Here is a 26,617-nt window from a genome sequence, read left to right on the forward strand (position 1 = left end):
TTAGCAATGACAATGGAGGTGCATTCAGTTGACAATAATAATGAGAGCAAACGTGGTGCACCATGTGCGCAAGCAACTCTCAGGGTTTCGTATTTCCGCAGTGTAGATTCTACGGTGCTCTCGGCGGAGAAATTAGGCATGATAATATCAATCATGAATAATACATATATCAATTATAATGAATAATTCCGTAGCTTTAAAACGGAATTCGCAAGTGCGAGTTCTTGATTTTTCCCCTAATGCTATTATTAGCATTTATCTCAAAATAAAAAACGCATACATAAAGTACGCGGATAGGCTCGTTTTTAGACATTGCCGATATGTGCTGTTTACTAGAGCTGCTTAGACTTCAGTGTGCACGGATTGCATCTGCTACCCTGAACGCTCATGGCAGAGTTACTTACCCCCTTCGACTTGGCAAACCAGCAGCAAGCGGTCTCCCTCGTTGTACGGTCCGATGATGCTCTTACTCGGGAGGATCTCCCCGTTCTGGTCGGTTATGATGGGCTCGTTGGGGGGCACTGCGGTAGGCGACAACAGGAAACATTACTTCCTAAATAAGGCTGGGCTTTCGAACGCATTGAATAAGCGCCCCTGGATTTCCCTCCAGAACGAAAACGTAGAATGTCACAACTGGTGCACCCCTTAAAATGAGAGCAAAAAGAAAGGTGGAAAATGGTTGGAATGGGACGTTGCAGCATTCCGAAGGCTAAGCCTGTGGAGGTTTTCGAGGCGAATGCATCCTTAATGCTCGCAACCGTTGCTTTTGTGTTCTTACTGAGAGATGAAAAGCATATATGAAAACTGAATTGGTTTTGGAAGGTGCCGGCCTCACAATTTTGCCTTAGGTTTGACCTTTCAGCAAATAGTCCTCTTGCAGGGTAAGGGCTAGTTTATTTCGTAATTTCGAAAGTACCCAAAATCATCCTTGATAAAAAAAAAAGTATAGTTCCCAGGGTACAAGTGCATTACATTGTGTCCAACTCCCAAAGGTAAAAAAGAGGAATTGCAAAATGGACGAGATTTTTCGCTGAGTTACGCATATGCGAAAAATGTATTGAATCCGATAATTTCACAAATGAAGACTAATAGGGAAGAAAATGGGGAAAATAATTCTCGCGCTGACTACCATGCTTCACGCAACAGTGCTGTTACTCAACACTATAATCGAAAGTAAGGATAGCAGTTCCTCGTGTTTCGCCTGCAGTGACTGCTATTTCCCTTTGGCGTGCTACGTCTACACCGCAAATGATGGCTACTCTTATGCCAAGCAAAATGGCCACGGTGATACGTTTCTAAATTGGTAGTCGTGTTAGTGCTTCCTGACTGCTGATAAAACGGTAAAACGATATAACCTTATTATGCGTTCATGTTTTATACGCGTTTAATACGACCAACATAAAGGAAAGTGCAATGGTGCCGCCACAATCATGACTCCTTTTATTTCAACTTGGCAAGTTTCTCTAATGTGGATGCTACTGTTTTCTCAGCTAAAGCTGAGACAGACTGTCTACATCTCATTAGAACTAACTAAATTGGAGCCTAGGAATAGTGCCTCGGAACAACAAAAGTTGTGATCACGTCCAATAGTAAAAGGCACGACCATTAACGAACAGAGGTGCTCAACGAATGTAAAAGCATTACAAAAAAAAAACACACACACACACACAGCAATCTCAGAAAGGATAACAGCGTGTCATTTAGCCACGTACGTCAACACGACATCTCGACCAAGTTGGTCTGCTGATTTATTGTATATATGGCCACACGGAAGTCACGCTGCAGTCGTCTTCTATATCCCTTTTAGCAGATAACAATACGAAATTGAAACGTTCGTATAGGAGCACGAAGTAAATGTATGAGGAATAAATATGGGACTGCTTTTATATAAATGTACTTGTTAGGTTTGGTGTTAGGGGCTAATTGATAGCGTAAGCATTTTCTACGTGAAAGATAACTAGGAAGTTAAACAAACTAAACCATATGCAGCTAGAATGGATGCGAATGCCGAACCAGGGCATGTCGCACGCAGTGATATGCCAGCTTAGCTATGGCGGCCGGTTTCTAATACTTAATTTTCGAGATTGTTCATATTGCCTGGAAGTTATCCTGGAAAATTCTCAGCAGAGATTCACCAGAAGGGTGGCGCCGACGAACGTTTCAAGACTGGATTACATGTAATGCAAATACCCTCCAAAGCAGGACATTGAACTATCGTCTCAGTTTGTAGAGCACCGCACGCGCCCCGCTCGGCGGTAGTGTGTACAGATCGTATACCCTCAGCCCGTCGCTGTATGCCGCTTTCATCTATGTTTGCTGCTTTCTTGACAATTCTATTCCAGATAAAATTTGCTTTGTTTTTTTATTACCTACTGATCAGCAGCACAAATTAGAAATACATATACTTTCCTAGGCTACAGTGACTGTTGGCATTCTTGACATATGTAAGGTTTTCGTAAACCGTGCTGACAGCCCGTAAAGTGGCGCGCGCAGTTTGATCGCCAGCCGTTAGTAAACTGCAAAGCAAACACGGATGCACTTATCAGGCTGCAACGACCTTTACAGTTCACGTGATTGCGAGGGGCATTACGATGGCGCTATTATCATTAAAGTCAAACACAGGCCTTGTTCAATCACTTGAATTGTTTTTGCGGCCAAAATGTTACGGAGCACCCGTCTCGCTTTTTGAAATTTTCTCACGTGTTCAGCAAAGAAGACATGATGGTCACTTGCTTGCATGCACAAGAGCAGTAGCGGCATGTACTCAATTATGTATAATTCCTAATATTCAGTAGTTAACGTGTGGCAAAAGTTTTTCCGTCGCCGAGACGTGCTTCGTATTATTATTATGGCTAGGTCCGCATGTGCACTGACAGCAGCTCGATCCCGTTGCTGTTCTCAATAAAATTGATTCTCCTACTCCTTCTGAACATTGCTGCATTTCACAGGCGGCAAAAGATTGATTCGTTGTAGTAAACTGTATTTTAAAATCTTTCCGCAAACGTACTAAAACTCTTGACGGCCTCACCGAAAAGGACGAGTTTACTCCGTTTTGAAGCGAATGTCAGTGGAGAACAGTCCTAGGAAGCCAAGCCCGAAAATTACTGTCGACGCCAACACTTGTGAGTTCCAGAAGTGAACGCGACACCTGCGTTTCGTGTTTTGGTCTGATCTAGATTATAAAACATCCGATCGCGATGAGAGTGATATTTTCGCAGTAACAATGTGGTACTGTATAGGTACAGGTCACGCCAATTTTCAGTCATTTTCCCTTCAAGTCCACGATGCTTAGGAGCGCCGAAAATTACGGAAGAAACTTATCTAGGCCTTTAAGGGTATGACGCGATAGCGCAGAAAACCACCCTACATACAAAGCCCAGCTTTAACCAATCCGTAGGAACGTGCCTGCTTGGCCTAGCGGTAACGTGAATATAATGTTCATGACAGGATGATTCTGATATCACTCTCCCATATGAAAGAAGAGGCCCGAGTAATGTCAGGTAATCTCAGGCTACGTCCAGTTAGTGCTCGGCCATGCCAGCTGCCAGCTACTGCCTGCCAACGTGATGCTCGTAATTTTTCGCTCACAACGCCAACGCCGGATTTTCGATGACCAGGACTTTTAAAGTTATTGCCCTAATATCTTCAAACACAGCCTACGGCGGTCGATGACCGAGGAGGCTTGCGCACCAGGGGTAGATGAACACTTACAGATGACTTTGAGCAGGACCTCGTAGTTGCGCGTGCGCGCCTTGCGGAAGTCCACCCGGCAACGGTAGAGCCCCTCGTCCTCCTCGTGCACGGGGTAGAGCTCGAGCGCGGCCTGCTGTTCGGCGCCCGGCTCGAGACGCAGGTAGGCGCGGTGCCCCAGCCAGTCGGCGGGTGCGTGGTGCGCCTGCGCTAGTCGACTGCGGCGCGCGTCACACGAGTAGATGGGCGTGGTCGAGTCGTCCTTGTACCACAACACCAGCGAAACCTCGTCGTCCGTCGTGTTGGGCGTCATGTCACACGGCAGTGCCACCTTTTCGCCCAATACTCCTACCACGTGCACGCGCGGCTCCTCTGTAAGAGACAAAAGGACACTTCTTGACACTTCTGAGCAACGGATGAGCAAAACGAAACAACGTTCAGAGCTTGCTTGGATGCATGAACGCTCTACAGCATGTTTTGCGGAGAGGACTGTGGCCAGGCTGATTAAGCCCAGTTATTAAAAATCCAGAATGTGTAAGCACTGTTCACTTTCAAATTGTTTAAAGTTTAATACAGTTTTGTTTGCGGGATTGAGAGGTATGATACCCTAAATGAATCACCATAGTTTACGCTTTATGTCACTAAATCTGCTGCATATATTAATGTGATGTTTGTTCCGTTCGCTAAATATTAGTTTGATCCCAATTCGAATTGTTCACACCTCCACCTTTTCTTTTTTTCATCTAATGAGTGATAGGGACTGCACCTGAACGAAAGGGTTAAAGTTAAAATTTTGCTTTTCTAAAATTAGACAATGATAAGTAGTAGCCCAATAAAATCTTTGCTCACTTATTTTACAGCCTGAGCCGAAAAAATTCATGCTTCTACTTTAGAAGAAAAGAATAATTGTCCTCCATTGGTGATAAATGTGAAAAAGACATTAAATATTGTGTCTTTTTCCAGACTTGTTACTATAGGAGTTGTCAAATATTTTAGGTTCAAGTTACTTAAAAGAGATTTGAGTATGACGTATAAAATTATCACCGTAATCGGAGCAACGGCTATTGAGGAAAATATGCTACAAAGATACTACAAGTTAGAGAATTTTCTAAATTCTTGTTTTGAGGCTGCCTAATTTATTTTTTCACCTGCACTGCAATATTTTCGAATGCATTAGCTGAACGCGTGGGCTTTGGCGCTTTCTTGGCACCTTACCCGTAGCACTTGCCACTTTCTTCGCGCGTCTTTGCTTTTTGAGTACTTTCGAACCTTGAAGCCTTTCAACACGCTCCTTGTCAAGGTGGTTTAAGCAAACTTCACAGAATATATCCGGCTGGATGAAAATGTTTGTAACGGCAATTAATGCTTTGTTGGCATAATTATATTATGTCATATCATGGGAAGCGGCATTTTTCATTGCGTGAGTTTTAACAAACGATGCTTGAGGCAAGCGACACCATATTATCTGTTAAAATGATTCGCTGCTGTTCTGTGTCAGGTCATGGAGGCTTTAGAAAGATCCGGGATGATAAAGCCTAATTCAATAGCCTGACTGCCTTTAGAACAACAGTCAGCATGCTGTTCTTGTATCAGTAGGTCTTTACGGTGCGCATTGTTGTAACCAGATCATTCTTCAGACATCAGCACTAGCTCGTTGCCGCAGGAATGCCTCTTCGTCGTCCACTTTGTACGCGCTCGAACCGTCATAAATCACTATATTTAGGACAGTAATGTTCAAAAATAACCCTCGTAGAAAGTGATCACACACACACACACACACACACACACACACACACACACACACACACACACACACACACACACACACACACACACACACACACACACACACACACACACACACACACACACACACACACACACACACACACACACACACACACACACACACACACACACACACACACACACACACACACACACACACACACACACACACACACACACACACACACACACACACACACACACACACACACACACACACACACACACACACACACACACACACACACACACACACACACACACACACACACACACACACACACACACACACACACACACACACACACACACACACACACACACACACACACACACACACACACACACACACACAGTACTAGGCTTCTATGCACTGTAACAACATTCTGAGAGAAAAATTTGCAATTACGCCGTATAAAAAATTACGAAAAAAAAAATATCTTTATGACTTCGTCATATTTATTAAAAATACTACATACGATACAAGCAAAACACAATGAAGATAAATACCATGTAAACAAACCGCCGAAAGTTAAATACCGCAAAACTTGGTTTTCGGTACGATTTTTAAATTGTTTTGGCCGCTACGACGCTGTGGCCGCTACGAAGGTCTGGTCTTCACAAAGGGAAGGGGGGGGGGGGGGGGGGGGGGAGCTATGTTTAGTATGAGAATACAAAAATCTATATTTTGATCGATTTATCATAGCATGTCACACTGACATGGTGAATAGTTCAGACTGTGAGGGAATCCGTAATGGAGGTCTTCGGGTAATCTCTACTAGCTGGGAAATATCAATTGTTTAATATTAGCGGTGGAGCCAGTTGCCTTTCTGAGATCGATATGCATGCTAGAAAGATAAAAAAGAACTACGCGATTACTGGTAAAATATGGCGGCACAAAATGGCGCAGGGCAAGCCTCCAAGCACCCTGTTTTCGTGACATATTTTTTTACGACATCACTAAGGGGCATTAGAACGAGCCATATCTACAGTAGTAACGACGTTAAAATCATTTCAAACAAAGAAATTGTTGCAAGGAGTACAACACATTCACAGACTCCTGTCAATTCGCGATGCACATCACTGTGTATATAGGGATTTACGTTGCCAAATAACCGCTCGGCAGTACGATGCAGTCGCAAAGCAGCCTGAGCAAATGAACTCCGCTGTTTCCGGTTTTGGCAGTAAGGAAGCGCCGCTAATACAGCCACGAGCGAAAATGGAGGCAATAACATGGCGATGTATGCTTATTTTGAATGCGGTGCAGTGTTTCATTTATCGAATCGCCCATACGAAGTTCAGGTTACTTGTAAAACCGTGGAATTAGGATACGCTTCTCCTCACTGCAGCGGCGCATGAAAAAACGCTATATGCTAAGAAAGAAAATGTGGTATATTTGAATGCGATGTGACTCCTGTCTTTGTTATAGACATCATATATTTGCACAATGGGTTCTAGAACATGCACCGTCAATAGAGAATAGCTCATCTCAAATTCTGAGCCCTTTTGTCATCTCTATTGTTGAGCTGAGTTTAAGCACAGCGAATTTTCAGTTTTGCCGCTTTGGTAAAAGCTGAAGCTTGTCTGCCCATTGCGCGCTGATAAAATCTGATCAGTTCAGGGTCACGTTGCGCACGCACCTCAGTGTTTTTATGCACATTCAAACTTTTCAGCTGGGGCACAATTTGAGTTTTATTACACACACATGGCTGTGACATGTGCATTATGCTTTGAATATAAAGAGAAATTAGAATACAGTGCTCTGAAATAACGTCTGCCTGTACCGGTAAAAGCGAATAAAGCCAGCACCCAGATCAGATTCGAGCGGAAGATACATAGGGGCCTATTGAGATATTTGTGGGATAGTTAGAGATTAATATTTTATTGCTAGACACAGTTGATGTGGTCGCTGTTCGTTTAAAATGTCCAATGGAGGGTTGCTCGACGTATGTAGTTTCTTTAGAATTAATCAAAACTCGAGCATGTAGAAAAAACCCTTTTAATACATACCGATGACGCTGCAGCCCCCCACCTCTTTCCGAACCATAACGACCACAGTAAAAGCTTGCCTATTTCTGAATATATTCCTTCAGACAAAATAGCATGTTTCTGTACAAAGAGTGAAGTTACCTTCTTTACTAAGTATCAGAGCGACATAGATTACTTGCGAAATAACGCACATTCCAACACTGCATACTCGTCGCTGCTCACAGCAGAAGTTTGACTTGCAGACAGAAACATGCCAAAAACCTACATACATACAATCAAAGCCTTATTCGCATTCATCTACTGTCACAAAGGCGAAGAGCAACGCACAGTTTTTAAGTGTTTTGACATCCAAGTCTTCCGAGCGAAATTGGTTAATTTTTTCGGATAATGCGTGCGCCGTAGTATAAGTGAAAGAAAGGAATGTGCCATGACAGCTGATGGCGATAGGGGTACGCATTGTGCTCGCTCACAAAATTGACCCTGTTTAAGAATGTATTTAATATTCTACCGATTGGTCGCCTATTAATAGTAGATTTTATCACATTGCTTTTTTTTTTTTTTTTTTTTTTTTTTTTTTTTTTTAGAAAACGTGCTGGAGTGTGTTTCAGATAACAAAGATTTTCAACTACTCTCATTACTTTGATTTCTTTTTTTTTAATGTAGGGTTCTTGAGGTCATGTTCCCAGTGAGCAGTAATCAAGCTGCGAATGCATTAAGGAGTTATGAGGAAGTCTTATAATGCCGGATGGAAATGAGTGGCAGCACCTCCTTAAAGTGCGTACAACCTCTGAGCGTGTGTTTCCAGTCAGCTCGACTGAAAAGATCCCTCCAAGTGCTTTTATATGTATTCCACGAGATATACTAAATGGCCCTTATCTAACAGTGTGTGCCACCTTGACGCATGTGCCTCGAGCTGTAGAAAAGGTGCAATTTGCTTTTATTTCGCTAATCATGAGATTGCTTTCTTTTTATTTTGCGACAACCTAAACTTGCTTCACGAAGTGTATGTATAATATATCGTCCTGCAATAAGTGTGGTACAATCATCTGCGTAGATTTCAAAGCGACAACTCTTGATTGTTACGACAATATCATTTCTGTACAACAAAACCAGCCCAAGGATACTGCCTTTGGAAACACGAGTTTTATTCTATCAATGTGTTGACTTATTTTTTATTTATTTTATTTACAATGCCTTACAGGCCTCCAGGGAGGTATTGTGTAAGGGGGGTACAGAAGAAATATGCATACAAAAGTGCCTAAACAAACTGCAAAATATTGCAGCAATGAACAGTGTTAAATACAAAAATATATTAAGCAATCATTGTAAATATAACAACCACGCAAAAGAAAAACGCAAAATGAACAAAATAATTAAATAAAAGACATACATAAAAAGTAGGGGAATAGAAAGAGTAATACATAGCAACCACATGTGATAAGAAGGAGAAAAATAAAGTGAAACCAAAGTCATGACTTCTGATACAGGTGGGAACGCCTTAAGTGCAATTGTCGATAAAGTATTTGAATAGATGATCTTGGAAAATTTTACGATTGCGCTGAGAGACGATGTGGTTTGGATGGTCGTTCCACAGGCGCATAACACGTGGGAGCGCAAGAAAGTTAAGGTCATGAGTACTGCCATGGTAGGGGTAACATTAAGAGATAGCGTGCAGAGTGGGTCAGAGAAATAACTCAAGTTACCGACATTCTAGTGGAAATTAGGAATAAGAAATGGGCATGGGCAGGACATGTAGTGCGAAGAGAGGATAACCGATGGTCGCTTAGGGTAACAAACTGGATTTCAAAGGAAGGAAAGCGTAGCAGGGGGCGGCAGAAAGTTAGGTGGGCGGATGAAGTTAAGAAGTTCGCAGGGGTCGAGTGGATGCAGCTAGCTCAGAACCGGGTTAAATGTAGAAATATGGGAGAGGCCTTCGCCCTGCAGTGTGTATAGTCAGGCTGATGATGATGATGACTGCCATAAATGCGTGTAAAACTGTAGTTAGTGTGGGATCTGATTGACGAATAAGAAGTTCGTTGCAGGTGCGATAACGGTGGATGATTGACATGGATTAATTTGTAAAATAGAGATAGAAGGGCATGCTGTTATGTTGTTTTACTGATTGCTACAAGTAGACATGGTTAGAAGAGGTACGACTGCAGCAGATCAAGCGACGGTCTACGAATTCTGCACCATTAGCGATAAGCACTGGTTAACTCGATCTAGCGTTATACAGAAACCTAGGCAAATTCCGAGCGTAAATTTATAATCATTTTACATGGGTAAAGAGTACAAGATTCTGTGTTTCGATTACACAACTTAAAATGCCCTGGACACACCGTATATTTTAGAAATGCGATCGAAATCGAGATAAAAAACTCCTCTCATCGGCAGTTAGCGCGATAAGGAAATGCTCGCGTGACGTCACGAGGGCCCATACTCCTCAGAGAGATTACATTGCTCGCTACGATCCGTCCTTTTGTGGCAGACCGAACTACCAGTATTTCCTCACGTGCAAGTAATTCATATACTTGTTACTTCGCAGAAGAGGTAACAACAGCGTATAGTTTTCCGTATGTGCGGTTAAGGATCGGTCGCAGTAGGCAGACGTGACGTTTACAGGCGTTACGCTGGTCCCCAGATGCTTTATCTCACGCACCGGTGACATCATATCAGCAACAACGCCTGCACGACTAACGATTATTTACCGTCGTCTGTGGGAATTTTTCACACCGGTGACGCTGATGAAATCGATCGAAAGAAGGTCGCTCGATTTTACCAGGGCTGATCAGAGGCTGCGCAGAACTTTTGACGCTGGATAAAAAGAAAGCCTGAATATTTGCGCTTGTGTATACTTATTCGGCATTGAAAAGGGGCGGAACACTAAGGCATATTTCTTACGATCGCACTTAAGAAGTTAGGAAAGTTTTTGCGAATGGAAGTTGCCATCGAAGGAAGTTTTGTCGTGACTCGTTATCGATGATTAATTGCTACGAATTAGGCGCTTACACACAATATGAGCATTCAAATATTTGCATTGAGGGAATCACTCAGCAGTGTTAATGACGTTCGCGTCCCTGCTGAAGTGCATGCGCTTTAATACACGCTTTATTACAAATCCCCCAGTTTCTGCCTCAATCTCGAAGAAATCCATTGGCTTACAGTTGTAAGCTTCAGCATTATGTGTAAGACAGCCCGATACCTCCCCTATAACAATATAAAGTTCCATCTTAACTTTAATCAAGCCTAACAAACGTGCCTGCCTGGCTTAGGGGTAGCGTCAGCAAATCGACAAGAGTCCCAGGTTCGATTCTAATCTCGCCCTTCGATTCGATCGCATGGAGCTATTCGAGCTTTAACACCATTCATTCGTCCTCTCGAGCTGAAAAAAAAAAAAAAGAAGAAGAAGAGGGACCCGGACCAGCAAAAGCTTTGCCAGGCTTAAAAACAAATAAAAATAAATAAAAGCTATTCGAGTTGGCAGCTCTTCCCGAATCGGCCATGTCATGTGATCTCATGATTTCACGAGACCCGCGGGCCACACAGCGCCAGGCCGTGTCGCCTGACACCTGCATCGTTTTTTACTGCTTGCAGCGGAATTTAGTGATTTCATGCCGCAGGTGTCCTTTATTTCTTTTTTTTTTTACCACCTTGTGCTGTTATCTGTTTTAAACATTCAACTGACGGAACAGTGAGCAAGGCCATGGTGGCCTGCGACGCAACGCCCCTGCCACGCTTTTCACGACGGGCTTAAGCGGATGCGGGCATAGAAAATAGAAATTTTCACATATGGAATGAATTGGTTGAAAGGCCACCACTCCGAGAGTGGTGGCCTTTCAACCTCACAAGATTGTCGACCTCGGTTTCTTAAGCGATATCATGACAGAAGCGACAAACAAGCCTATCTCCCAAAAGATCGGGCTGATGCACTCTTCTGACGTAGCAATAAGAAGTTGCCAGAGCAGCAAGACATTATCAAAAGAAACGAAAAAGAATTCGTATTAAACCCATCTACTTCACTGAATGACGTCACATTTCGAGTTATTTCAACATAACGTATGTCTGATATGCAATAGCAATCCAGAAGCTTATAATCGATAAGCGGCATTAGTGGTCCCTTTCACAAGGTCACATTTTACACACCTGATCTTGTTTTTTCACGACTAGCCTAATGTCTAAATAGACGCAAGTAACTAAACATAAGGCCGCCGCATTGACGACTGCTTTCTCGGGAACACTGTTTATACTTGACGAATCAAATAACACTGGGGAAGACAACCTAACATGTGAAGAACAACACTTTAGCGTTCGGTTCACATTCTTATGTTTTAATGCGCACTTATGTTACCGAGCTCCACCACTTCACAATTACAACATTCAAAACAAAAATAGTATGCTCGAAGGGATTTCTAAACACTGCACAGAAAAAGTATCCACCAGGCGATATGAGTTAATCCCTATTTATTACGGGCTTTTAACTTCTTAAAAGGCAGAAAACCCGTCAGCGCGATAGGCCTTGGAAAGGAACGTGTCTTCGAAAGTAGGAAATGAGCGCCCATTTTGAGGCATGCATTTGCGTAGGCACTCAGTACGCGTCCGCCCAGCCTCCGGCTGCCTCCATGCAGCGCTATTTTCTCTATGACTCACAAACTTAGAATACGTGCGAGGATCCTCAAATATTTTTCATCCTGAGAGTATTGAGACGTTCTGCATAAACTTCGGAGACTGAGGGGCAATGGGCGTTGTGGTTAGTTTCTAGCTGATAGTGCATTTCGTTACTGATCAGCGTTATTTGTGGTTCGTGTTGTGAATGGTATCTGGTCTTGCTCTGCTCCTAAAATTAGGATTTTTTCTCTCTTTGTGAATTTGTGGACCAACAATTACAATCCCTTGGAGACTGCAATTCTCTATTATTCACCCGACTTTTATTCTTTTGGTGGGGACTGTCCTGTTTACTATTCTACCTCAGTCGCCCTTTTTTTTTTTATGCTTTGGGTTTTGTGCGTCTGCCTCTCTCTCCGTATGTTATTTGTCATTTTGTATGACTGTTGTTTTGTTTCCGTTTCCTTCTTTTCTGGTTCTGGTTCCTGTTTTTGTTTGATTTGCAGGTCTGGATGCTACCTTCCGGGTTTTCCCTTCTATTCTTCTCAAGTCAGCGTGGACCACTTTGTGAAAAGGACCTCGTTTTTTTTTTTTAAACACCTTCTTTCATTTTAAAAAAAAAAGTGTTTTTTTTTTTTTATCTCGAGCTTCTGCTCTTTTTTATTTATTTTTAAATGGTTTTAAGCCTGGTAAAACTTTTGCTGGTCCGGGCTCCCTCTCTTTTTCTTTTTAATGTTATTTTTTTTTCATAGTTCGAGAGGACGAAAAAAATGGCGTAAAATGGCCTTGCTCTCAAAGCAGGCCGTATTCAGAACGGTGATGTACGTCGCCACCTCGGATGATTGCAACATTGTTACCCCCTTCACCTCTCATCTCTATTTGCCACCACGGTCGCTGCGATTAATCAAAAAACGAGACAAGCTCTGTTTAACCTATGACGTCAAAGGAAATACAACCTAATCGTGTTTCGGTCAACAGTGGTTACCCCAGGAATGAGAGAAGCTCTTTCTAATGATGTATGTCTAACCTAATTGTGTACAACACCTCGTTGGGCAAGTTGCTGCATTGCATAAAGAAAGACTAACCAGCCAAGAAGATACAGACAGGAAAAAAAAACAGACGCAGAAAGAAAGAGGCTGTTTTTTCCTGTGTGCGTCTTCTTGATTGGTTAGTCTTTCTTCAAACCTGATTGTGTTTTGGTTACCTTCCTTTGCATGCTTCTGATGTCACTATACTGTCACTTTTTTCCAGTTTCCATGCTTCTGCGCATCTCTGCGTTTGAAAGACGGGGAAACCTCAGCAGAGCTCTTTTTGGTTTGCGTGCGTTTCACTGGAATGTTCGTGTGCATCAGATGCCCTGATTTTGTGTAAGCAGTTATTTCTAAACTGTATCGCTGCAGCGCATCCTAATTATTAATTTTCAAGTAAATTTGTTCACTTTTAATGCTCTTGGCGCTTCGTTAAGTACACATCTTGCTTTCAGGAACTTCCTCCACGCGCAGACGCTGCAAACCTAGCCTAGGGCGGATTGCGTTCCCCGACATATATGCAGAGAAGTGTGCATGATAAATTTCAGTCCAGGCACACACTATACAAGCCAGGAGGACAATATCGGCCATCTGCCCGTCGTAGTGTGTCATTCGAATTAGGTGAAATACATGTTACTCAGTTAAGGCTTTTCCTCACAGCTAGCGTGTTTTGCGAAGAATGCCGCGCCGAGGATCAATGCAAAGGCATTGATACTCTCTTAGTACAGCTCCTTAGTACAGCTCTAGGATCGAAAAGAAAGCAAGCAGGCCACTATAGAGGAAAGGAATGGCAAATGGGCAAAGCGGCGAACGTTTCAACTCGGTAATTTTCTCTTTCGCGGAAACTCCTTCACTTTCCCTGTAAACAAAGTGCACGAGCGCTGCCCCCGCCAGCAGCAATTACAATGAGAGCGACGTATCCGCCTTGGCCGCGGGGCAGCTCCGGCGCCGCTAATTGGCCGCTAGGCGCAGGGCGCTTTCACCGCAGGCAGCCCGCCTTCGTTTCCTTCATTTGCTCGCTTGCATCTCTGCATTCGCTGCGGCGAGGCAGCTGAATGTGCGTGCGTTCTTCGAGGGGGACAAGGAAGGAGTTCCTGCACAAAAGGAGAGGGTCTAGAATGCCGGTTCCGCTTCAACCTCTGGTCAATTCCGAGATCAAAAGGATTGGCGCTTGGCACCCCTTCGCTCTCTTGGACAGAAGGGAGAGAACTGTAGCGCCGGGCGCTGGCCAGCCTCGAAAACACGACAGCGGAAGCGTGCTGAAGTACTCAAGTCACGTTCGGCCCGGGTATGAAGTTCAGGTTTTTTCGCTAAACCTGAAGAGGGATCTCGAAGGTCAAAGTTTGCTCAGGCGGTCGGGTTATTTGAAAACGGTGCAATGCTACGACAGCTCAAATTTTGTTGAGCGCCGAGGCGCGCGCCCTAGTGATGAGCGGAGAGTCCTTTCCGCATCGTGCGGAGATGTGGAATGGAATATGGTGTTTGCTACGCTGTCGGCGTCAGTGCGGCGTTGATTTTATGACTCAGACTAAAGCCGAAATTTATGTATTTATTTGAATGACCGGATAGTCCCGGTGTCCCTCAGACAACGCTGATGGAGCTACGCTCAAAAGAACATACACGCGGATAACAATACGCGCCGTATCACTTGGAAGAGGAGACTCGGAGGAATTTAGATGAACCCTGCTGCACTAATGCTGAAAAGGCAGCGGCCATCTAGCGTTTTCTTTTTTTTCTTTTTACGTTGCAAGCTTTCATAGAATGCGCACCTCGGGCTTTCGCGCTACACAAACAAGCCCGTCGAAGCCAGCATATCGAGGCGGCAGAAGAATGCAGATGAGCAAGGATGAGAGAAAGGAGGGAAAATTAGAGGAAGAGAATGGAAGGAAGCTGCCTCTAATGAAATGATAGAAATCAGACAAAAAAGGCAACGTTCTTCTCTTGTCACTGTCAACCCTCGCTAAAGGCGATCTTAGGCGTCGGAATCAGGAGGAATGTTACCGCTGGGGCACGTTCCGCCATATATTCCCATTGACCTCAAAACTCGTTGTTCTGCTCCTAGCTTTGTATTTTCATCTCTTCATCGCCCTAGCTAGTGGCAGTCCCGCAGAAGCGAATTCTTGGCGAGAGGGAGCTCAGTGACGAATCTATCTGCAGATAACAGGGGTAACAAAAAATTAAGGAGACGCTTAAGCTTTGCATTAACACTAGACGTGGTGGCACTTTCAATATCATCATTTCATTGCGCAAATTTGTAATATAACTTTTTTTTTTCAATTATTTCAATCATTAAAATTTTTGTACTGTACCATCAGTACATATCCTAAGTTAGTACTCATAAGCGTCACAACGCACTAAATATGCTAACAATTAGTCTTTGGTGCCTCTGCGTTGCGTGCTCGCTTGTCGTGCGGAAGGTCTAGGTTCAAAACCCAGCGACGAGAAATTATTGAATTATCTTCCTGAAATACCTCTACAGAGGAACGTTCTCATCAATTCTGGCTTTATTTGGACATTCCTAAATTCGCTAGCTTAGTTTAAATATTTCTGGAATTATTCCCAACGGATGCAGGAAGACGGCGACGGAAGACGTCGACACCGCGTTGTCAGAAGGAAGAGCTCCTCACGCTATCGCCTAAAAATAGCAATCCAGCGCACTTGGATCCGCTGCTTCCGTGCCCACGTGGCGTGGAAGTTGCGAATGGAGCTTGTCGCGATCGGGACGCTCCACGACCGCGTCGACAAAACGAAGTTTTAAATCGCCAACTGTACTGTGCTATATTCCGCGAGTTTTGCGGACTCAGTCGCTTTGACCTTCAGCAATCTTCAGACGTTCCGGAGCTGGGCTGACTCGACAATGCGACTAGCCATGGCACTCGCCGCGGTGGTTCCGCCGCCGGCGCGCGCGCTCTCTCAGACGCCGCAGCTGAAGCCACTGCGCATGCGGTTTCCTGCTTTCAGACCACGTGACTGCTGTCAGCCCAACCGCCATTGCGTCACTCGCTAATCTTGTTCTAAAACTCAATTCCTTCGGATTCAACAAATTGTGTTACCTACAAACCAGTGATACAGCCATGGGAACGAAAATGGCGCCAAACTATGCCAACGTATTTATAAACCAAATTGAATCTGACTTCCTAGGCTCGTACCCTAACAAAAAAAAAAAAAACGGCTTTTTATAAACGCCTTCTAGACAGAAAACGATATGGACAAAAAGCGAGCGCGAACTCATTCAATTCATTACCTCATTTAACAACACACATCCCAACATCTCATTAACACACACATACTCGCCCAGACAAATTAACTTCCTGGACGTACTAATTCAATTTGAAGAGGATGCACTAATCACCGATGTCTGCAGGAAAGCCGCGGACAGACAACAATACCTTCATTTTAAAAGCTGCCACCCGCGCCACTGCAACAAATCAATTCCTTACCCTCAGGCAATAAGATTCAAACGAATCTGCTCACGCTCGAAAGAATTTGCAGAAAATTCTAACCGCATGCGGGAGGTTCTGAAACAGCAGCACTATTCGTCCGTTATATTGATGATGCATATCGAAAAGGGGGGGTAATCGATCGCGATGAAGAATTAAGGGAAGGCCGGCCGGCAGCGGAAAATGAATACCGCTCAAATCTGATCTTAACTTTCGCAGACAACCTTCCGAACATCAACAAAATACTAAAAAAAAAAAAACACTTTAACATCATCGAACAAAGTGATCGCCTCTCCAAAATTTTTCCTTTGGTTCCAGGGTTACATACAGACGACCAAAACATTTACAAAACTATGTAGTCCGCTCTACTGTCGATGAAGCAGATCTTGTGAGTTGCTTGCCGTGCGGAAAGAATCGATGTCAAGTTTGCAATTAGATGCAAACAACGACGATGGCAAATAGCACACACTGATTTTAAACACTCCATTCGGGGAAACTTGAATTGTGATTGCAGGAACGTGGTATACATGCTCGAGTGCGGCGAGTGTCAAGTGGGATACTTAGGGCAGACCGAGAACCTCTTCTAAATTCGATTCAATAACCATCGCGCCCACACTAAATCTCTCCCTCACCTTCCCCTGTCCAAAAACCTATAAGATAAAAGTCACGAATTTGAAAAACGCAACGTTATCATGCTCCAATGCGGCTTCCACAGCAACCGCGAACGGGAAAAACGAGAATCGTATTTTATATTTAAATTTAATGCCCTACAGGCTGGTATAAATGAGAGCCATGGTATTCTTTCTCCACTTCAAAGTTCAGTTACCCCCTAAATTCCTCCCTTAAACTCACCCGAACTGCCAAGTCAAGCTGACTGCCAGTAGCCCCAAGGAATGTCAGCCTCCCACACCACACACACAATGAAGGCCACACAACTCGTGCTTTCGTCGCCAGAGGTCGTACCTATTACCTTGCTTCCTTCCATGTGCCGTCTTTCTTTTATTCTCCGTGTTTTTTTTTTGTTTTTTTTACCACTCCCTACCTGCACCTACGCTTTTGTTTGTTTTTTACCCCACCCACCACTACAATACCATTGTACTACCTTCCTGCTAAGCCCTCTTTCCATCTTTGCCTCTCCGCCACCTGTTTCTTCTCCTGCTCTTCGCCTTTGGGATCTACACGAATCGTTCATATTCTTACTCCTGATGAAGGCCAGCGTCTGGTCGAAACGTTGAGTCCAATAAAATGTTCCTTTAAATGAAGCGTATACTTTGCTCTATAATTTTTTAAGTGACCAAGTACGGTAAATGTATCAGGATCCATATATCCATATATATATATATATATATATATATATATATATATATATATATATATATATATATATATATATATATATATATATATATATATATATATATATATATATATATATATATATATATATATATTGAGTGTGTGTGAGAGAGAGAAAACGAATAAGAGCTCACTTAAAGGCGCCACTTCTCGACGGTGGCACTGAGTTTTTTAACGCTTTGGTTGCAAGAAATTTCGGAGGGACACTTGAGAGGAGGAAGGGAAAAGGAGGGCGGAAGGCAGGGATGTTAACCAGAAATAATTCCAGTTGGCTACCCTGCACTGGGGAAGGGTAAGGGGGGGGGGGGGGGTTAAAGACATTTAAGCTTCTCTGCTAGGGACATGACGCGATGGCCTAAATGAGTTCCTCGGGACTTATGCGATGCCGTTCAAGAAACTGTCCGAGAAGTCGGTGTTTAGTATGACCATGTAATGTTGCTCGAGGCCAAGCAGAATCTTGTGTTCAAGGTTCAAGTGCTACCAGCAATAAATCGCTGACGTGCGTAATTCCAGGTACTGTTAGCTTCACCTTTAAGTGTAGGACGTATAAGCGTTAAGGGGCCCCTCAGGATTCCAGTGTTCCGGATGATCCTGGCGGGTGACGGAAAGCTGAGCAGAATATTGCGCCCCAAACTGGCCAGTACCAAATCTGATAGGGCGGCCCCATGGACAACTCAATAGCTGCCCATCGCTTACGATGGCGCTAACATCAATGGCGGAAAATAGGTGCGCCTCCTGTTTTTCATAAAAGCAGAAAAATGTCTACATAAACGACGTAATTGTATACACGCCTTGTGCGGATTACCGGAATGTCACGACAGAAATAAGGGAGGGTCTACAACAACATAACAAAATTTTACGCCGGTAAGATATTCTGCGTAAAGGGTCAGCTGAGAAGTTCCATGTTTTTATGCCTTTTTTTTTTAATTACAGACTTTGTACAAGCAAACGTTTAAAAACGACAAGGCAGAGTTGCAGACATTGATGATTTGTCCACGGACAGAGAAAATATGGTTTGGGGCTTCAATCCCTAACCACCCATTCCGGTAAAGATTGAAATCAGAGGAAGGATGCAGACACAGATAGCAAAAGAGGACAACGCTATCCTATGTCCATCGTTGTCCTCTCTTCCTATCTGTGTCTGCTTCCTTCTGCTGGTTTCAATCTTTGCCAGTATGTACCAACTGGCTTAGCTCTCCATTCTACTCACACCTAATCAGGCCGCACACTTTTGCGATACACATATCTGCAGTTGGGTTTCCTGTGTTCCGTACCTGAAACTAAACTTGTCGTCGGCTCCTAATTTTTTTGTTCCGTCTTCCAATCTCCATTGCGCCCATTTTGTCACTGTGCGGGTGAAAGGGGCACGGAGAGTGACAGATTTCCTGCGCCGTTAAATTGTCGTTGCAACTAACTTAATAGCCTTGCCTCCGCTTCTTATGTTTAGAAAGTGGTCGACTTGAATGAACAAATTCTAATACTAAGCCCTATGGCTCTTAGTCCGACGACAATCCGTTGCTTTTGTGCTTCTCTTCTTCTGTTATCTTGTGTTATCAGCAAGGCTGACAACCCGGCGTGCGACATCTGTGGCAGAGAGGAAACCATTTCACATATTCTCTGTGAAAGCCCGAACTAGATAATCTAGCCGCACCAACGCTGATACAATAATAGACGATCGGACAGCAGCGGTGATTATCTCCGGTGAAGTATTACTAGGCACTCCTCCGTTTCGTAAGAGTATGGGGCCTACACTACAGACCCTACACAAACACTACGAGATTTTACACTGCATGTTTTGCCTAGCGACTTGTTTTACCCTTTTGAAGCGAAAGCGCTATGACATGTAAAGCCAAGGTCACCGCACCGGGAGCAGACCACCACTGCGCATGCACCCCATCTTATTACTCTTCCGTTCTTTCGTCGTCTTCTGGGCATCTTCCAAGTCTTGCTGTTTCTCGTTGTCTTCTTCTAACAGCTTTACCACGTGTAATAATTAGTAAGGAAGCTTTCATCTCCACACTACGTTTAATGAAGTTAAACCATCATCAATTTTTTACTTTCTTTTCTCCTTCTCTTTTTCATCTCTTCCCCCCTTTTCCCCAGTTCAAGGTAGCAAACCGCCTCTTCTGCCGGTTAACCTCCCCGCCTTTCCTCTTTCTTCTCATCCTCCTCCTGCTCCAAAGACCGCAGTGACAACCATAAGGACGTAAACGTAGCGAGCAGCAAGAAGCATCTTCCTGGTAGCGACAGAGCTCCGCTAGCCTGCTTGTGGAAGCCCGAACACACACGGAAAGGCATTTGTGAAAGAATTCAGAAGGAACGTCGTCTGACACTTAATATTACAGACTGGGCGCCATTGGCATAATGTTTTGCGTTCATTCTTGGCACAGAATCTCCGACTAGTGAGTCCAGCGAATACCGCAATAAGAATTTTAGGCACGTAGCACAGAAGACAAGGGTGATACACTACTTGCTTATTTGAAAAAGGAAATACAAGCATATATCATGTAGTGTTTTATGACACGTAAACAACTGAAGCTGTCATGATCCAATAAAAGGATCTGTGCGTTCACTTTGTCAGCTCTTTTAAATATTCCATTTCGAAGAAACTCGGACATCGAATGTCGGCATGCGCATTATCTTCCCAGTGGAATCTATGATGGACAGGGATCGTCTTGCTCTAAATCTGCGTAAATTGCTTTCCCTTAGTTTTGCGAGTTTAGTTCGTAATTAGAATAATCCTTTTTTCTTCTTAGTTCGTTTCTGCATCCTTAAAGCATCTGCTAACCTTATATAAGAGCGTTACGAATCAGATGCGTACGTGCAAGAATAATCGGGAGACGCGAACAGTAATTAAGAGTAGAAAGAACTCAGAATGTTTACTATTGCGTAAATGGCTACAAACTAAGATCAAATCAATAGCTACTCTAAACACTTGAATAAGGGGGGGGGGGGGGGGGGGTTCAGCAGTACGTTGGCCGGGACTGCAGACGGAAGAAACGGAAATCTTTAGTTTTTGCAGAAGTAATATTTAGTAGAAGTAACCTTAGATATGCGGATGATACCACTTTAATTGCAGAAAGTGAAGCGGAACTCAAGAGACTTCTGATGCGCGTACAAGAAGAGAGTGAGAAGTTTGGGCTTAAACTGAACATTAAAAAGACAAAGATCATGGCGTCTTGCCCTATCAAGTCCTGGAGCATCAAGGGACAAGAAGTGGAAGCTGTGACAGATTTTCTCTTCTTGGGCTCCAAGATTACCTCGGAAGGAGACTGCAGCCATGAAATTAGGAGACGCCTGCTTCTGGGAAAGAGAGCAATGGTTAGCCTTGACCGCCTAGTAAAGAGCAGAGACATTAGTCTGCCAACCAAGATCCGTATAACTCGTGCTATGGTCTTTCCAGTTGTGATGTATGGATGCGAGAGTTGGACTGTGAAAAAGGCTGACCGCCGAAGAATTGACGCGTTTGAATTGTGGTGCTGGCGAAGACCCTTGAGAGTTCCTTGGACTGCCAGAAGATCAAATCAGTCAATATTGTCGACCATAAACCCTGACTGCTCATTGGAGGGTCAAATTCTAAAGTTAAAGCTCAGCTACTTTGGTCATCTGATGAGAAGAGAGGAGTCGCTGGAGGAAGATTTGATGTTGGGAAAGGTTGAGGGTTGCCGGAGAAGGGGTAGGCAGCGAACGCGATGGTTAGATGGCATCCTCGAGGCACTGCAGATGAAGTTATGTGATGTTAGGAAGATAGTGAGAGACCGGAAAGCGTGGCGTGACATGGTCAATAGGGTCACGAAGAGTCGGACACGACTGAACGACTGAACTGAACTGAATATTTCGGGAAGAAAAGACGGAATAATGACTGTTTGCTTGCTGCATCATCTACGCGGCAAGTAGATAAAAAGGAAGTCGGATACGGGCGTACTTCGTAAAACTGGTTTCTAAATATCAGCTTAAATTCAGTGTCCTCTGCACTGATCAGCGTTGTCGGTCATTGTTTAAACAGTGTTCAGTACAACGCCGGGGCGACAATAATCACAACCGGCTGAGGCGTGTGATATTTACAGTTGCGGTACGATGTTACGCCATTACACCAGCACACAAGACCTACCGAATCAAAGTCACGGCGGATTCTCGCTAGTAATGGAAGCAGAGTGCCTTGCCACCAACGCCCAAAAATGTGTGCGGTTGGTTCCCGAGACTGTTCGCGGACAGTGCGGACACGTGTGCCTCAGAAGCCGCAGTCACGCTGCTACGATCGCTCGTGCGCATGCCGACCTGAGCGACTGCAGCCCGGCCTGATTGTACTCGCCGACACCGAGGGAAGAGTGAAAGCCCCCTGGTGATGGAAGCCGCTCTTTTGCCTGATGCCTGCACCGGTTGCGGTTCATTGCATGCGCGCAGTGTGCCTCCCTCCTGGCCGTGTAGATCGACGCAGCGCGAGCGAGCCGGTCTAGATCGCCGGAGCGGACGGGGAGGAGTCATTCATGTTTGAAGAGAAGCCGGCAGCCGAGGCCCCCGGGGTTCCATTCCACGGCGCACCGCGTTTGCTCAGCCCTGGCAGGCCATGTTCAGACATGATCAACGTCGAGGTCAATCGTGCCAGCCGAACAAACAGCCGCTCGTCGGACACGCTGGGTCGAGCTTCCCTCTGCTTACTTTCCAAGCTTGCTTTGCGGCGTCCGCTTTGTTCGTGCATATCATTCCTTCGATGGCTCGTTGGTCCATCACTGGTTGCGTTTGCAGCGTCCGCCTAACAAAAAAACAGCGAAAAACAAAACTGCCCGTTCACGGCCTTGTTTACTTTTTTATTTATTCATGAAGAAAACTGCCCTTCAGAGACTGCAGGACGGCAACATGCAAGCTTTCATAAAACAGACTTCTTGATGATGATGATGACCGGAGACAAAATGGCACATACCCACGGCGGGGGATTGGCCAGGGTGCATTGTAGTTTGTAAATAATTATGTTCAAGGACTGGAGTATTCAGATAAGCTCTCGCCTATGTGAGCTGATTGGTTAAATTTCTTCCTCTTCTAAACTTTGCGACATAAAATGAGACGCCATGGGAGCGCTGCTCCCGGTAATGAAAAAGCACGTTCAATGGTTTTCACAATTCTTCGCGGAAGCTGTTAAACTTAGAAACTGGAAGCCACACAACATGTCAACATGCTGAGAAATGCTTTCAGATTTATGGCGGCGCTTTTCCACTGCATTTCCGCTGATTTTTTTTTTCTTTTGGCCCGGCGATCACCACGTCTGTTGCCTGTATAGGTTGTGTTCATGGCCGCCTTCACTGTCCCTTACATTGTTGTCGACCAATCCTCTCTTTTTTCCTCTCAGATCAGTCGTACGCTATACACAGATACTGGACGATCCAACTGGAAGATATAATTAAAAGGCCCGTGGTTAAGACCGTGTTGAGCTGTCTTGAGAAATGGCCAGAAAGAAAAATCGAACTCACCAAGAAACTTGCACTCACAAGAAGCACGTAGAATAAGCTTTGGCAGAATTTGCTTCTAGTAACTGCTCCCATCGTTTGCATCACTCTCTACACGAACCTTTCGACAGATCGTGCCGACTGTTATTCTAAATCACTGTTCAGGGCAGTAGCGGGGTCCCTGAGTGAGCGGGCCCCAAGTTCCGCGCTCGTATCACTCCGCGTAAAACTCCATGCCACATTTTCATATCGAATGATGAAAAGAATGATACCATAGCAATCGGCTAGTTTTGTTTTCCCTGGACGCTGACGAGTTCTGGAAAACTTCACATTAACAAGAACGCACGATGAACTTTCTACGCATTGTGGTCATTAGCGAGCGAGGCACTGCTTCAGGCTATTTTTGAACTCACTCGTTTGCTGAGACTCAACGATGGTGTGAAGGGCCTGCGCCACCAGTAGATTTATATGGATAGAAGTATGTCGAAGAAAATGGGAGAAATATAGGAACAGTTCAGAGAGTGCAGAAAAGACTTAAGACACAGAAACAGAACATCGGCATTCTTGAGGATTGAGGTCGTTGCCACAGTATTATCTCTAGAGCACGGCAGGGATACTGCATCTTTGATTATTGCAGCTGAGAGGCGCTTTTATGGCATACTGGTGGCCCTGGACATTTCCAGTTTTAGTTTTTGCGCAGCCAGGTAATTCACGCCGGCGAAGTGTCCGCATGGACCGGCGGTAGCGATTGCAAGTAATGCGTTTTGAGTCACAATTTTCATCGCGGATAAACCCTCGTGCATTGCTATTGCGCCTAAACTACTCTAACCATCATTCAACATGCTGCCAACGATGTCATGTAAGTTCTCGTAATTACAACAAATATAGCGTGTTACCGACAGAGCAGAGATGAGCAAAGAGTATGTCGAAATTTCGAAACCATTAAAACTCCCTGTCGAACGATGTTGTACTCAACCGAACATGATAAGATATAATGCTCGTAATGCTTCCTACAAATCTATTTTTGTTTTTGGGAGTACCAGAAAGATCCGGGTTGCCCTTTCAGGTGGTTTTATCACAGACCTTATTTTCATCGTAGAAGTACTTACTGTATGGCTAGTTGGTTCATACTGACAAATGGAACGGTGCAAGGACACGGTGCAAAGACATAAGATGCTGTTTCTAGCCCTCTTATTTTCTTCCGATCGTGTCCTTGCGCCGTTCCATTTGTCATTATTCTCAGTGGATCACGCAAACATGAACGACGCTTTCCTGCTATGGCAATATTCGGGCTCACTCCGCTTATTGTAGGAGCTGTAATTGTCCACTTGGTTCAGTCTTCTTCCGCAGAAGAGAACCCGGTATAGATTTTTCGGTTCAAAACTTTTTTTTCTCGCCGCCATTGCATGATAGCCCGAGATTCATCAGTACATCTGATGCTGGGCTTTATTTAACTCCTCTAGAGAATGACGAAGTTTTGCATGTCAAAACATCGAATTCTGTTTTCTTTTTTTTAGACACGGAGATCCGTTTTGTTTCTAAACTTTTTACATGGCCAAATTCAATCGGAAGTGTTTGCTATGAGCGCATTACTTCTACGTGATATTAACGAATGTAGATGAGCCATGGTGTGAAAGTACTCGAAAAAACCTAAAGTTGTTGCAGGTCAATCACAGTTCTCCATAAAAAAAGTAATAAAATTTCCTTAACGAAAGATACTAGGCAGGGAGACGCGATCATCTCTGTACTATCTACCACTTGCTTAGAGGCAGTATTCAGACATGAAATTGGAACTGCTCGCATAAGGATTGGTGGAGAATACCTCAGTAAACTGCTATTTGCTGGTGATATCAGGGTGGGGAGGGTGATACCAGAACCAGCCTGCCAAGACTCTTGCATTCACGTTATCCCTAGACCCCGCAGGCAAGTTTATACGGCTCGGTTAAAGCAGAAAGTTATATGTTGGCTGGTAGATTACGATGTCGCATCATCGAGAAGGTGGGAGGGAAAATGGAGAGAAATAGCTGCCGTAGTGGAGCGCTTCGGACTTGCTCGCGATTAAGCCTTTCACCTCATTGTACTTTAGTGACCAATAGTGCCCCCTATGGCATAAATAAAGCTGGAACTACAGAGTACTACTATGTGAAAAAGCCATGTCCTTACTTTCAAGCCGAACCTATAAGCGTAGCCATGCCGATAGCTGCCGTAGTGGAGGGCTTCGGACCACCGCGCAATAGAGCCTTTCACCTCATCGCACTTTAGTGACCAAACGTGCCCCCTATGGCATAAATAAAGCTGAAACCATAGAGTACTATGTGAAAAAGTTATGTCCTTACTTTCAAGCCGAACCTAAGCGTAGTCACGCAGATATCTGCAGTAGTGGAGGGCTTCGGACCGCCGCGCAATACAGCCTTTCACCTCATCGCACTTTAGTGACCAAACGTGCCCCCTATGGCATAAATAAAGCTGAAACCATAGAGTACTATGTGAAAAAGTCATGTCCTTACTTTCAAGCCGAACCTAAGCGTAGTCACGCAGATATCTGCAGTAGTGGAGGGCTTCGGACCGCCGCGCAATAGAGCCTTTCACCTAATCGCACTTTAGTGACCAAAAGTGCCCCCTCTGGCATAAATAAAGCTGAAACCATAGCGTACTATGTGAAAAAGTCATGTTCTTACTTTCAAGCCGAACCTAAGCGTAGCCACGCAGATATCTGCCGTAGTGGAGGGCTTCGGACCACCGCGAAATAGAGGCTTTCACCTCATCGCACTTTAGTGACCAAAATTGCCCGCTATGGCATAAATAAAGCTGAAACCATAGAGTACTACTGTGTGAAAAAGCCATGTCCTTGCTTTCAAGCCGAACCTAAGCGTAGCCACGCAGAGAAATTCCCCGTAACTCCAGGTTTACCACAAGCTTGACCACAACAATTTTTTTTATTATTGTCCTGAGGAAAACATGCAGTGGTAAACACTACGCATCCTCTCCAAAACAGCTAGCCTCGTTATTTTCATTAGGCTGTCCTTTACGTAAAGCTGTTTTATTTTTACCAGCTGAGAATAATACGTATCGCAATAACAAAATAAAACTTCCTGGTGACGGCAGCGTCATCTCAAAGTCCCAAGACGCGTCGCAGATAACCTAATCCGCTTTTCTCTGCAGAGCTCTCTTCGATGAAGGTTTGTATACAGACTTCACGAATTATACAAAATAGCAGCTGGACACGTTACAGCTTTCTTTGAAACCCAATAAGTGAGGCTACGCAAATTATAAGCCAGCCGTT

General features: G+C 44.3%; 1 protein-coding gene across 3 annotated transcripts in view; it reads right to left on the reverse strand.

Moving 5' to 3' along the window:
* Positions 1-26,617, reverse strand: part of LOC146185173 (neural cell adhesion molecule 2-like) — a 484,255-nt gene that overhangs the window by 56,780 nt on the left and 400,858 nt on the right. For all 3 annotated transcript variants that reach the window (XM_084606154.1, XM_084606156.1, XM_084606155.1), the window contains 2 exons: positions 3,712-4,062; positions 405-521 (listed from right to left, as the gene is read on the reverse strand). In XM_084606154.1, the coding sequence (XP_084462280.1) occupies positions 405-521; positions 3,712-4,062 (468 nt within the window). The remainder of the gene's footprint in view (positions 1-404; positions 522-3,711; positions 4,063-26,617) is intronic.

The sequence above is a fragment of the Amblyomma maculatum genome, chromosome 6, assembly GCF_055883805.1.
Source record: "Amblyomma maculatum isolate TAMU_Amacu chromosome 6, ASM5588380v1, whole genome shotgun sequence".
Lineage (NCBI taxonomy): Eukaryota > Metazoa > Arthropoda > Arachnida > Ixodida > Ixodidae > Amblyomma > Amblyomma maculatum.